This window comes from Dromaius novaehollandiae, chromosome 9, assembly GCF_036370855.1.
Source record: "Dromaius novaehollandiae isolate bDroNov1 chromosome 9, bDroNov1.hap1, whole genome shotgun sequence".
NCBI classification, from domain to species: Eukaryota; Metazoa; Chordata; class Aves; order Casuariiformes; family Dromaiidae; genus Dromaius; species Dromaius novaehollandiae.
Window position 1 is genome coordinate 30999912 of NC_088106.1, and position 13847 is coordinate 31013758.

Consider the following 13847-nt stretch of genomic DNA (forward strand, 5'->3'; position numbering starts at 1 on the left):
AACTCCTCTGCCTTCACACTGCTCCCTGCAGGCGGTTTGCCTAGCAGTAAATCCAACAGGCCCAGAGATGAGCCTGAACATCTCTCTGCTGGTAGCCCCAAAGCCTGCAGATTCCTGGCTTTGCCTTCTCCTCCCACAACGCTGTCTGCTTTCTGCATTGCAAAGCAACTCCTTCTTGCTTACCCTCAGTCCCATTTTCAGTCCTGTCTTTCCCTCCTGTTCCCACCTTGATTTCCCGGACAGCCTGTCGACATGCTGGTTATCTGCCCTCGTCCCTCCAGAGCTGTGCCCTCTCCTGCACTGCCCCTGGAGCAGCACAGGGCGCTCTAGCCTGGATCGGATGGGCCAGGTCCCCTGTGTCCCTACCGGGATCATCACAGCCTGGCTTCACACTGCCTGACTCCTGTGGGGGCATCTCAGAATTCCTTATCGACGGGCCATGGCCAAACCTTACCACTTCTGGTGGGTCATCACACACCTCTGCATCAGCCAGCTTTTAGTGGAGAGCACCATCCCAGCCTACAGGGCACGAGGCTGCAGTATTAGTCTCTGCAGACCACCTGCAGCCCACTCCATGGCCCTGCCTGTGGGAGCTGCTATGGATCCCCACACAGTTGCACCATTCCCTCTCTGCTTCACAAACAAGCATGGAAACCTGAACCCAATCACTTTGTCAAGTCTCCCCACAAACAGGTTTGCCCTGTTCCTCTGCTGATCGCAGGGTAACCCCTGGCAGGATTGGTGCTGGGTCACTGAGATGTCTAATGCCACCTGCACTGTCTTGCATGCCTGGCTGTTTTCACCCAGAAGCAAGGCCAGTGCCTTCACAAGCAGAACCAGCAGCAGAGACCAGTCCCAGTGCCAGCAGAAGCAGCAAGAGCAGCAGAAGCAAGAGGAAACATAGTTACAGCATGGAGGAAAGAATCCTTTTGTGGATCAGGTCTGGTCCCCAGCAAGTTGGAGGGCGGTGAGTACACCGTTAACTGCTTACCTGCATCGGCTGCAAACCCCGGCTAAGGCCTGAGCACAGGACCCTTTTCCCTGGGCTTCCCCAGCATGGGACTGCCAGCCAGGGCTGCGTTCCCTCTGGGGCAGAGCCGGCAGGAAAGGGAGAGGCATGCGTGCCCCCCACATGCAACTCAGACCCTGAGAGATGCTGGACAGCCCTCTCACACCCCAGCACACTGACTTGCAGATTTAAGGCACCGATGCAGGGCCTTGCCCTTGAGAAAGGGTGCCGCTGGGCAGTGGGGGGACACTGGCCAATGTAGAAACATTCCTGTGCTGGCCTGTCCCTCCGAATGTCCCTCTGAGCCCAGGCGCAAGGCACTAATGGAGGCTCTGCTGATGACCCTTTCCCTGCTCTCCGAGGGAGGCCAGCCTCATGTCTCCCTGAGGGCAAGCACATTTCCAATAGCCAGGGCTGGCTATTGGAGCCCTTTCCCATGCTGCACTTATGTTCCTTGGCTATGCCTATGTCTCTCAAAAGCAATGAAGCAACACAGAATACCAGTGATGGGGAATACACACATTTGGATCCTCCTGCAGCAGGGTTGGCTAAGAGAGAGAGGGGGCAGGGAGCAAGGAGAAAGACAAAGAAAACAGAACAAGAGTAGGTTCATCTCAGTAGGATTTAAGACAATCTGAAAAGCACATGGAGGAGAGGCCATGGGGTGAACTCCACCCCAGGGATGAATTCCTGGCACCTTTGTGGGGCACATTCAAGGGGAAACTGAAGGTGGGACATGAGGGTGGAGGTGGAGGGGAGGAAGCCTGCTGGGTGTAAAGCAGGTCTCCTGGCTTATGGGAGTGGCAGAGGAGTTGCAAACACGTGTGTGGGGTTAGCTGGGGGGGTCCCAGCTGGTGCAGTGACAGTGGAGAGAAATGGCTACACCTCAGTGATGTGACATTACTTCATGGCAGGGTGGGCAGTGAGATGGTTGAACCGCAGAGCAGGATGTGGGACAGCTCCAGGCATGGCCCCTTGGGGCTGGTGGGCAGGGAGACAACAGCCCACCTTTGCCAAGAGCTGCTCCCAGAGAGCACGGAGCGGTACGTACTGTCAATGATGTCCCCGAGACCCTGGGCATACAGCAGGTCACGCAGGCGTGCCACCTCATCCTTCAGCTCCCGGATGAGCTTGTTGTTCGGGTCCTCATTGATGACAGCATTGCATCGGATCTGCTTGGCACGGTCAGCGTACCTAGAGACAGGGCAAACCAGGGGTAACTGAGGGGAGGCTTCCCGTGAGCCACGCGTGGCTGTGTGCAGGAGTGAGGCAGCAGGGCTGGCCAGTGGGGCATGCAAACCCTCGGCTGCTGGGCGTGCAGGGGTAATTCAGAGCCCACTTCAGTGAGGGGATCCTTCAGAGGCACAGCCGACCAGTCAGGAGACTCCTACATGTAGCCAGGACCAGCAGGGTTCAAAGCCGTGGCTACTGTATGGACAAGCATTGCTAACAAACTACCTGGACAGTTCTTTGGCCCTCTTATATAAGGTTCCAATTGCACTGCACAAGGCGGTGTGACCTCCTCACTCCCTCCCCACTGAGGGGAAGGGATGCTGGGGGGATAAAGCAGTGAAGAGAGTGAATGGGAGCACCTGGGTTTCAAACACATCCCCTGCTCTCACCCATTCAGGGCATGAGAGCAGATCTGCATCCCAGAGCCTACCTTAAAGTGCTGAGGGTCTCATCATAGTTGATATCGGCAGGACTGAGAGCAGCGACCATCGCAGTCCTGGAGTTGCCCCCTGCCCAGAGAGATACAATTGCTTCAGAGAAACGCTGGTCCCTGAGTCAGCCATCACTCTCCCTTTCCCAGCCAGGCTCTCCGCCAAGCCCCGGAGCCCCAGACCACCCATCCCTTCCTCACCCAGGTTCTCCCGGAGCAGCCAGGTCAGCACAGAGTCCCGGTACGGGATGAAATCTGTCTTCTTCTTCTTTTTGTTCTGGAGAGAACAGAGTGAAGGGAGGAGTTGTAAGGCTCCCTGCTCTCTTCAATGGGAAGATCACAACCAGTGCGAGCCAAGCCCAGAGGCAGGGTTGCCTCCAGCCACACCAGGCTGACAGCAAATGGCTCTGTTTGTCAGGAGAGATTACCCTCAAAGGAGGACTGCCCTGCTCTGCCACAGCGACCTTGGGCAACTCATTTTGGCTCTGTAATGCACTGCTGGGGCTGGGAGGTTTTTGATGCCGGGGTAATGGGGTAGGGTGGACAGACATGCAGAGTGGGCCAGGACAGCCACAAAGCGGTGAGGGCATGAACTGGATCTGTCCAACCCTGAGAAGAAAGTGTGACTTGGATCCAGCTGGAGTTTCATCTGTAAAGGGGTCTTTGCAAACCTCCTTGCTCTCCACCCCCACCCATCTCTGCTAAAAGCCAAACCCACTGAGCCCTGTCTCAGCACGTACCTTATTTGGCCCCGAATCCTGCAAAGAAAGCAGAGAGACTGTTTACACAGTGTTGGAAGCACAGGGCACCAGGGGGAGGTAGGTGACAGTGAGCTGCTCCCCTCCCTGTCATTCAGCACAGCTCCCCTTTCCTAAAGCAGAGTGGAGGACCCTAGGGACAGCAGTCTGATCAGAGGGGCTCACTCCAGCCCATGACACTGGCAGTGTGGGACAGGATGGGACATATCTGCCCATCCTTCAGAGCCAGGTGCTGAGTACAGGGCACCCATGCGAACACAAGGTAAACAGACACACATGCAAGTAGGAGGAAGGGTATAACAACACATACTTCTCCACCTGCGCTTTATCGAGCAGTGTGTGTGTGTGGAGGCCTAGCTGAGAGCAGAGCCAAGGGGTTGTGCTCACTACCTGAGCAGACTCATGCAAGGCAATTCTCACCCTGCGCCAACCACCCTTGCTCAGAGAACGTACCATTTCAGCCAGAGCAGAGATGACTTTCCCCAGCGTGGTCAAGGACTTGTTGATGTTTGCTCCTTCCTGATGAAAAGAAGAAACACCCAGATCCTCAGGCTCTTTTTCAGAGCAGCACAAAAGCCCAGTAGACCAGGAGGATGGGGAAGCCCTGGTACAAGGTGGGGGAATGGTGACTGGACATCCAGCACTTCCTAACTGGGGCTTATGGACCCTGGTGGAACCAGCACTAGCCAGCTCTCAAACAAAACCCCAGTGAGGATTTTTACAGTCAGCACTGAGGTATGCAGGGAATTAGGTAAGAAAAGGACATGATCTCTCTGGGAGCAGGGGGACAGGATGCACTGTCCCCACCCCCAGAAAGGGGCCTTGCACCAGCTCTGAGCTGCTTTCTCACCTTTAGTCTTGTGCCCTTTGCACCAGTGGAGTCAGCTCGCTCACTCCCCGCCAGATCCACCAGGCTGATTTTGCTGACCTGTAACCAGGGACGAGGCTGTCAGCCATGGTGGGCAAAGCAAGCACCCCGCCAGCTCTGAGCCCTTGGCAAACCCATCCCCAACAAAGTGCACCTCCAGCGCACAGTGCAGCAGGCGTTTCACTGCCTGCAGTGTCACGGACGCAAAGGAGGGAACAAACACATCACGCAGCATAAAGCTACTCAGAAAGCAAAGGTGGACTTTGCAAGGTTATTGCTGCCACAATTTGGCCACAATTGGGGCTAATGTTCTGGCAAGCAGGAATGGCTCTGCTCTCACCTTCTCGGTGGTGATGTCCGTTTCAGCGTCATGCCGTTTCTGAGTGAAGATTATGTTGAACACGGCATGGGAGCGGCTGCTGGTTTCATTCATGTTGGTGGCAGCCACTGTGCTGTGGGGAGATGATGGCAAGAAGGCATGACACTCTGCAGTGTGCCGGGAGGCAGAACAGCTGATAGTGGGGCCTGGACTAATTTCAGGACAGGCTGCTTCACAGAAGGCAAATCTAGTGGTCACTGCAGGCATAAGAGTACTCTGGTATCCAGGAGTGATCAGTCAAGGTAGCTCACATCCTGCCTCTCATGTGGGGCAGAGGGGAACTGACCCTCTCCTGGTCCCAACTTCCTATAGAGACCACGTATCAAGCTCCCCAACACCAGGGAAAGCTCTCCACTGACTTCAGCAGGCTTTGGCCCATGCGCATATGCCCAGACTTTCACCATCTGGTTCCAGGGTGCTTTGATAGCACTAAGGAGACAATATGAAAATAAGCCAGAGTCCCCATCTCTTGTACATGTTAGACACAAGTGAATTGCCATCTCTAGAGCAGCCAGACTGGGAGGTAAGGCAAGAGGCAATGGTATGGCCTGGGCGTGGGGGAACCAAGTCCTTCTAGACCTTTCCAGCTTGAAGGCCAGCCCATGGAAATGGGGAATGTTTTGCTGCCTGATGTGAGATAGAAGAGAGACAGAAAGTATGTTTCTCAGAGAGCCAGGACAGGCAACCTGAGAAAGGAGGTTAAGCAGGGCTCTCTGGAGATGTCTGTTTGAAATCCGGTTCTCCTGAAGAACTGCTATACTGCTTCCCCACTCACCGGGCCTTATTGCCAGAGTCCATGAGGTCCTGGATGTCATTGTAGGAGGTCACAGCCAGCTTGGAGAGGTCTTCAACATATGGGCCCATAAGGGGGTGCTCCCTCACCCGCAGGTTGCCTTTGTTCTTGGGGTTCAGGAGGTCCCTCACACGCTCACAGTATATCTCCATGTAGCTCACCTAGGAGACAGACACGGCTTGCAGCAAGTGGGACTCGAGCACTACCTGGGATGTGGTCAGCCTTAGCCAACCTCACTGTCAGTGCTCGCTTTGCTTCCAGCACAACACACGAGCGCAGGCAGCAGAATGAGGCCTCAGAGCAGGTCACCTCCCTGCTCACGCTGCCCAGCACCCCCAGCCAGGGAAGGGGATACCCAGAGACGGCCACACATCAGCGAGGGGGCCGGTCTGCACACCAACACGGCTCCCGTCAGCTCAGCGGGTGTCCACAGCAACCCATCCTCGAGTTACATGGAGCTGACAGAGGGCACTATCTAAGCAGGTCATTCGCCCAGCTGGTGGCAGTGATGTAGCCAAATAAACGGGGTCCATTTTGTCCATGCATATGCACGGGAGAGGGAGGGGAAGGAAGAAAGAGAAAGGAGGGAAAGACTTCTCCTGTGCACATGTGATACAGTGATGGGATGTGCTGTGGACAAGCTTACACGAAAGCTTGCTGGGACAGGGCAGGAAACCAAGCAGGGTTTCAGTGAGAATTAACAAGGTTTGCTCTTCTCTTAGACACAAGAGAGTAATTCCAGACTCCCTTGGTGCACATATCTCTTGTGGAGCTGAATGGGAGCAGCCGGAAGGTCAGGTTTGGTCTCTAGCAGCCATGCTCCTGGGAGGTTTGTGCTAGCCTACGCAGGGGATGCGGTGCATACCTCCACGGAATAGGACATGTTGTCATTCGTCGTGTCATTGATTCGGGAGAAGAGGTCCTCGCAGAGCTGCAGAGAGAAAGAGGCCGGGCTGCTCAGTTCCCGGTCAGAGGGCTGTTCCTGTCTGGGGGGGCCCAGACCACAGGGATTTCTGATGTTGCCTACCTTTGTGCCCCAAAAACCAGAACAGCAGAGCGAGAGAGACAGCTCTTGCAGAAGCTGGCAGAAACGCCCCTGCTAATGTCAGGGGGCCCCTGCACTCAGACACAAAGCCTCTTCTATGTGGTACAATCTATGCATACAGCAGCTCTCAGCAAGCAGAACCATGGAGGCCCTGAGTATAAATCGTTTCTTCTTCCACAGCCATCCTGACACCTCCGCAGCTCACTTCCCTCAGCTCAGTTCCTGTTTTCCACTCCCTCCTCACTGTGCTTTCTCTGGGCACTGCACATGGCTTAGGCAAACTAGCAGCTTTTCACCAGCCCAGCCAAGCAGTACCTGTGGAATAATGCCTTGCTGGTCCTTCTCTTGCTTCCCCATCATGGTGTAGGATTTTCCAGCACCTGTCTGCCCATAGGCAAAGATGCAGACATTATAGCCTTCAAAGGCATGTTGCAACATCTCCTCGCCAATGTCGCGGTACACCTGCTTCTGAGATGCATAATTGATGTCTGCGGGCTGCGGAGAGGAGAGGGAGGTTGGAAGGAGTGAGAGAAGAAAAGAGAAATGAAATCTAAGATCAGAGAGGGAAAACAACAGGGACCCGATTCCTCTCCCACACTCAGTGGGGGATTCCTGTCACCTCACTGAAGTTACACAGATTGGAAGAGAGTCACAGCCCAAATCATTGCCATATGAAGCCACCTGTATCTCAGGAAAACACACACACAGGGTGTCCTGATGCTGCTGCAGGCCTGGGAAGGAGACCTTAGATTTGGGTGCTACCAGGCTGTGTCCCATCGCCCAGCTCTGGTTCCTGTTACAAGTCTCCAGGATAGGGAAGGCAACAGGCCAGAGGTGCTCCAAGACACCTGGAGAACAGCAGAAGCTAGGCTCTGCCCCACTAAACCTGTGAGGGCCCTGAGCTGAGAGATCTATGGAGGGGAGCTGCTGACTTGCGAATTCAGTCCCTTCCTGGGGCTTTGCTGGTGGGTACCTGAGCACACATCACATCAGAGGCGACACAAGCACAGGTTCAAATGCAGGACTGATTTTGGCAACCACTGAAGACATTCCTGCTCCACAGGCTGGTCTCCCTCACATGGAGGAAGGCTGCCAGATTGCTCATGGCAGATGTACCTGGTCAGGGACCACCAGCAGGTACCTTGGTGGCCCTTACAGACTGTTACTGTCTGTGCATTGCTGCTGAAAAAAACTGCTATAGATCTTGGTTGCCAGCTGACATGACTTGATACAGGCTTTTTCACTCCAACGCCCTCCCTGCTCACCTACCAGCCCTGCCCGGGCTCCCGACGCTGAGTGGGGAAGCTCAGCAAAGTCACAGGAGTTTAAAACTGCTCTCGCCCATGAGTGGGTCGCAGGCGGCTGAGCACTGGCTGCGGTGACTCCCGTGGGCCACTGCTCCGCACACAGCTCGCCTCCCGCAAGCTCACCCTCAGGCTTCCACAATCAGCCCAAATTCAGGCTGTTTGGGGAATATCCCTGCCTGGAGACCCCTTTGCTAAAATCTCTGTACAGAATAAGGGCCAGAAGGGCACAGATACGATGGGAGCACCATTATGCCCAGTGGGGCATTTCTCACCCAGTGCTCCTGCCAGTGACAGCAGGAACCACCTGTGAAAGCCACAGGGATTTCCCATAGCTCTGCTATGCAAATCTCCCTCTTCGGCACCCAGCGGTCCTGCACAGAGGCAAGCTGCCATGGTCCAGCCGGGACCAAGCCAGTTCACTTGTCAGGGCCGTCCCCTCGGAAGAGCTCTGTCACACCTGGGCCGTTATCTCCCCTGGCTTAGGGGCCCTCCCACCTCACCTAACCCCCAGCTGAGAGCTCCAGGGAGGGCTCAGGCATCGTTCCACTTACCGTGGTATGGGACCAGTAGGAATAGTCAAAGCTGAAGCTTTTTGGTGTCTCTTTGGGCTGCTTTGGATTCAGGATAGCTGGGGGCAAACAGATAGGCACATGATGAAAACAGTAAGGCCTTGGCCTTTCCTTAGCAACCAAACCCTCACCAAGACAGCAACAAACGGCAGAGCAGGCACTTGCTGCTCGCAGGCTGCTGCTTTAACCTGGACACATTTTCTACAGCCATTGCAGCTTGCATGCGATGCTCGACCAGCTCCCCCTTCACAAAAGACAACCCACCACGACCTCCCTGGCCAGACATCTCAGCAAAGACGCCGGTCCCTTCCCTACACATGCTTTCCCCCCTAGGCAGAACCGCTTTCACAAGGAGGTTTGCTGAAGAGCCACCCATAGAGGACCATAGCTAAGAGCAGAACCGCAGCTCCCAGCAGCTATGTGATATTTCCTTGAAGACAGGGCTGATGCCAGGCAAGGATTGTGCTGCCATTGGACACTAGTTGGTACCCGGCCACTGCGGCTGGCTGGTCACAGCCGCTAGGGAGGACTCCAGCCTCTCCCGTCCTAGCTGTGCCTCCCCCAGCTTGGAAACGGGCACCATCATTGCTTACGGGGGGGGCCTGCGGGCTGAAGGACAGGAGCTGGCCACAACCAAATCCCAAGGGAGAGGATTTTCCCTGTGCTGTCCCGGCCCTGCAGTCGACCATCAGGCGGCCCTGGTGATCTCTGGGCACTCTGGGCTGCCCACACCACCCTTGCCACAGTGGCTGCTGTGCCCGTGGCCAGCCACCCCAGCTCTCTGCTGGGAGGGATGAGGACAGGGACACGTATGATATACCCTTCTTCAGCCCCAAAGGGCAAAGCTGTCCCTCCTGAATGGAGGAAGAAACAGACTGGGATATGTCAAAGCCCATGGCTCCAGCAGGCTGGGCACAGCTGTGCTGAGAAGTGGGCACAGGAGGGGCCAAGGAGGCCTTTGGCAGGTAGGAACCAAGCTGCTGGCTGAGACAGTAAAGTACGGCATGAATAACCCCAGCATGGGCTCTCAGCACAAAGCCTTACGGCGCTTGCCACCTCCCGGACTCTGCCAGGGCCAGGCAGGCCCTCTGCTAAACCGGGCACATCCCTTCAACTCAGTCCAAAAGATCTTCTGGGGAGCTCCCAAACGTGTGTTAGAGCTGCTGGATGGTGAGCAGAGCCTGCAGCCTCCTCAGACCTCCTCAGGCTCCCTCCAGCTCGTGCCTCTCCTTTCCCTGCTTGCATCCGGCTCTGCGCTTTATTTTCGGTACCTGCTTTTCTCCCAGCACCAGCAGGGTGATTAATGCGTTATGTTAAACTGCCAATGAAAACAAGAGTCTGCTTTTTCCCATCCCCTGGTGAAAAGGATGTTGCCATGGAAATGGGAGACTGCATCACTTCTCTTCCTCGCTCGCTCTCTTCTTTTTTTCCTCCCAAAGAGTGTTTATGATGTTTTTTCTAAAATAACAGGCGCTCAGAGAGATGCGTCAGAAGAAACCCAAAACTGCAGGATAATCACAAGACCCAGCAATCACCCATTTTAGGCGACATTCACACGACCTTCCAGGACGAGTGGCCAACCTAGAACAGGGACGGGAAAAGCTCACGTGCCGAGAGACTTGGACGGGGGCTACGAATCAACTCCCAGTGCCAAAGGAAAACAGTGAAACAGAGGGCTGAGGGACACGGGACTGTGCGGGAGAGGGCAGCCAGTCCTCCAGGGAAGAGCCAGACAGCATTACAGCGGCGAGGCTGAAACAACAGCGTCGGCCAGGGCTGCTCCCCGCCACGGCTGCTGCCACGTGCGGGAAACCGCCCGTCTGCACCAGGCGTTGGTGGGTCTGGAGAGAGGGGGAATGGGGAAGACCTCGCATGAAGGAGGTTTACGGGCCCCTCTCCCTCGCAGACGCAAGCCAGCCGTGCCACGGGGCTGGCTCTCGTCGAGCGCTCACACATGGAGGATTCAAGGCGGGGACTTTTCAACCCTGTGACAATACGCTCCTGCTCTGCAAGACGGGGGTGGAAAAAAACCACAAACCAAAACAGGAGGCCGTAAAGACTCTTTCGCATGCAGTTTGTACAACCTGGGTCCTAAATTAATGATGAAGATTGCCCACAAGCACCGGGGTTGCTAGGGAACAGGCTTGGGAATATCAAATTGGCAAATGTGTCCTTGAAAGCAAAGGTGACAAAGAGCGAGGCGGTAAGGAGATGGGCAGAGGGAGAGCCAAGGGTTTGGAGACGAGGGATGAGCTGCCACATGCCTCCAGATGAGCGTCCTGGCTGCTCTCATCTTCCCGACTCCATAAGGATGAATGGCTGGGGAAGGATTAGGAAACAGTATCTCCATGCTAAGGATCCCTAAACATGTTTCTCCAGGGGCTGTGGCCACCAAAGCCTTCCCCCTCATGCAGCAGCAGAACAAAGGCAGCTCTGCAGAGAAACAGGAGCCTCTCACATTAAGTACCCACCCTGGATCCCACACTCCTCTAAGGAATACTTTTTCCCAACTACTTTTTATTCCTCCTTTCCTCAATGCTCAGCCCTCGTCTCCAGGCTCTGCCCTGTTGGGAGGTGTCTCCCTCTGCCTCCCACAGGCAATGAGTCTAGTGCGGCCTCAGCCTGCAAACCCAAGCGGGGAGACCAGGGGAAAAGCACCGGGCCTCAGCAGTCCCCATGCCCTGTGAACCCACGGTCCAGCACAGATCTGATGTGTCGTGCCAGGCCTTCACCACGCCGGCTTTCGGTGCCTCAGCCCTACTGCACAACTTGCCTCTGCGTAGGCTGCAGCATCGGCCCCACGTGTCTGTACAACGGGACACGGCCAGTGCAACGGGACAAGGACATCAGCCAGGGGCTCTGTCCTTTAGTGAGCCCCAGCGCCAGGCGGCAGTGCATGTCCTCCCTTTGCTCTCTCGCAAACCAGCTTCATTGTCCACTTGCTTTGAAAGATGATTTCACCACTGTCTTGACAGAGGAACGAAGCCATTGAGATGGGGCAGGGCACGTCCCCAGCTCACACTCCTGGAAATCCATCTCGTGCGTGTGTGGGCACTGATGGTCGCTGCCAGCAGCTCAATGAGGAAGAGCGCTGGCTCTGACAGATCAAATTAGGCCATCTCCAGCGTCCATCACTCTCTGCTCGCTGAGTCAGAGAGCCCCAGCAGCCAGCTGGGCAGGCTGAAGCGTCCTTCACTCTGTCAGTGATTTCAGGGGATGCAGGGCCTTTTCGGCAGGCTTTGCTGCATTCCCCAAGTGCTTTCCAACTCCTGGGCTTGCCAGGAGACACAGAAAGGCAAAGAAGAGCCCTCAAGGTGACGTCTGGTTGTACTGATGTAGCCAGCAACCATTTAGTGAGGAAAGGCCAAACTGATGGGGAGGAGGGTCAGGAGACAGGAGCGTTGCATAGGCCCTAACCGCAAAACCGCAGGCGCAGACCGTCTCTTGGACTGTCTCCCCCAACCCGCTGACTCTCACGCTGCTTTCTGGAGCGCTGCTTGAGCGGGAGGGTCTGAACCCCCCTGTGCCCGGCCTTGGCAGCCATCCCACTACAACTGCACCAGCCACCCTCTGCAAAACTAAGGAATCAGAAAGATAGGTGGGATGGAGAGAGGGCTATGGACAGAGGGAGACGAGCTCAGACGAACCCTCTCCAGAAACGCCCTGCCTTCTCTGGGAGCTCAGCCCCAGCAAGAGCTCGGCGGGAAGCGGAGGGGAGGCTGTGCGTGCTCCTGCCCAGGGCCACGCATGCAGGGTGGCAGGGAGCAGTTGCTGGGCGTACAGGGAGCCTTAGCTCCCCTCCCGGAGCCGAGGAAAGGCAGTGCCGTGCTGTTCACATCCGCCTCCCCGCAGGGGCCACGGTGGCAAAGAGGGGCAGGGGCCAGGCACTGGCTCCCCCGCTCCTGCCAAGGGCACCCTCCTGCCCGCTGGAGGCAGCCTGACTCATGCTCCGGATACCTCCTGCATCCCAGGAAGATCGGAGCTAATTACCGAAGGCAGAGCTGCTCTCCCAGGAGAAAGGGGTCAGAAATAACATCTCCATAGCAACTACCCATCTTCCAGCCACCCATGAGCCGAGCTGGCCTCACAAACAATGAACACGTAAATCCCCGGTGAGATCCACGCTGACAAGTCATCGCGCATGCCTGGGCCTTTGCTCCGCGCCAAGACCCGGGGGGCTGCCCAGCCGTGCTGGTGCATAGTTGAAGCAGACAGTGCGTGTTCAAGCCCTGGTTGCTTCAGCAGGTCCCTCCTCATGCTGGACCGCCATTGCAAACAAAAGCGTCTGCGACGGCCATGCAATGGGTGGTCAGGCAGAGCAGCTCCGACGGCTCCTGACCAGGAGATGCAAAGACTTAGGGGAACGGCACATCTCCAGCACATCTTCAGCCCGGGTCTGCCCCGAAGCAGGCGCTGCCCATGCGTGGTTGGGACATTGGCCAGGCAGCACAGCATCTCGTGTCCCTGCTTCCTCCTGACCCGTCCAACCGACCTTCCAGGTCAGTCCTCTGCCACCAGCCCCACGGCCACCATTCACATCGTCCTTGTGCTCCCAGCTGCCCTTTCTAACACTGCTGCAATTCAAGTGTTTTATCTGTCATGTGTTTGGTAGGTTATCTCCCGGGGGTAAAAAGAGAAAGGGAACATTATCTGTTCTCCCGACTCCCCCCAGGATGCCTGCTGTTTCTAGCAGTTTCCAAAGCCACCTGCCTGGGTAACTCCTTATCCTGTTTATCCACGCTGAAAATGCCTCATAACTACCTCTCCTGCTGATTTCAGACAGTGCCCTGACAAAGCAGATGCTGAAGAAATCTAGACAGCCTGCAAACGCCTTGACGGTGACCCTCCCCGAAGTCAGAAGATGCGGAAGGCAAACCATCCTCGCTGAGGGACGCAGGAGAGGCAGGGCTGACGGTAAGGGCTGGCCAGTTCAGGGTGGCAGGGCTCATCCCGCAGAGTACTGACATGCAACATAACCCCATGAAGTCAAACCAGGTGTCCTAGCGGTCCCGTCCCAGGATGCCTGGGTTCAGGACTAGGGCAGCATTTCTGCACACCCCAGCACAGCCTGCGGTTTGGGTCCCTGTGCCGGCTAGGTGCAAGCAGTGCAGCAGGGGTGGATCTGGGTGCAGTCTTCAGCCCTCGGAGCCTCCCTGCCTGGCTTGAGCAACCCCACAGCCACAGAGATGAAGCTGGGAAAACTGGGGCTCCACCAGAGCCCCTGCAAAAACAAGACAAAGGAGGCAAAATGGGCATGTGCCAAAGGAGGACAGGAAGGCGCCTGCATAACAAGGCTATTCTGCACGCTGGTGCAATCCTGTGCTGGCACGGGGCGGATGAGGAGCCGGGGACGGCACCGAGCGGCGCTGGGCACCCAGTGGCTCCAGCTGCAGCCACCCAGCTGGCCTGGCCTGCCTAGGGAGGAGCTGGCCCCGGGGCCACTGAGCCGGCACACA

At 56.3% G+C, this 13847-nt stretch overlaps 1 protein-coding gene across 22 annotated transcripts in view; it reads right to left on the reverse strand.

The window, feature by feature from the left end:
• KIF1A (kinesin family member 1A) overlaps positions 1-13847 on the reverse strand; it is a 72642-nt gene that overhangs the window by 44198 nt on the left and 14597 nt on the right. For 13 of the 22 annotated variants that reach the window (XM_064517102.1, XM_064517099.1, XM_064517098.1 and 10 more), the window contains exons 3-14: positions 8374-8450; positions 6831-7010; positions 6336-6401; positions 5453-5631; positions 4639-4750; positions 4281-4358; positions 3884-3949; positions 3413-3430; positions 2874-2949; positions 2673-2751; positions 2061-2203; positions 1531-1557 (exon numbers count right to left, since the gene is read on the reverse strand). In XM_064517102.1, the coding sequence (XP_064373172.1) occupies positions 1531-1557; positions 2061-2203; positions 2673-2751; positions 2874-2949; positions 3413-3430; positions 3884-3949; positions 4281-4358; positions 4639-4750; positions 5453-5631; positions 6336-6401; positions 6831-7010; positions 8374-8450 (1101 nt within the window). The remainder of the gene's footprint in view (positions 1-1530; positions 1558-2060; positions 2204-2672; positions 2752-2873; positions 2950-3412; positions 3431-3883; positions 3950-4280; positions 4359-4638; positions 4751-5452; positions 5632-6335; positions 6402-6830; positions 7011-8373; positions 8451-13847) is intronic. The other 9 variants (XM_064517104.1, XM_064517103.1, XM_064517100.1 and 6 more) reach the window with 1 other exon arrangement.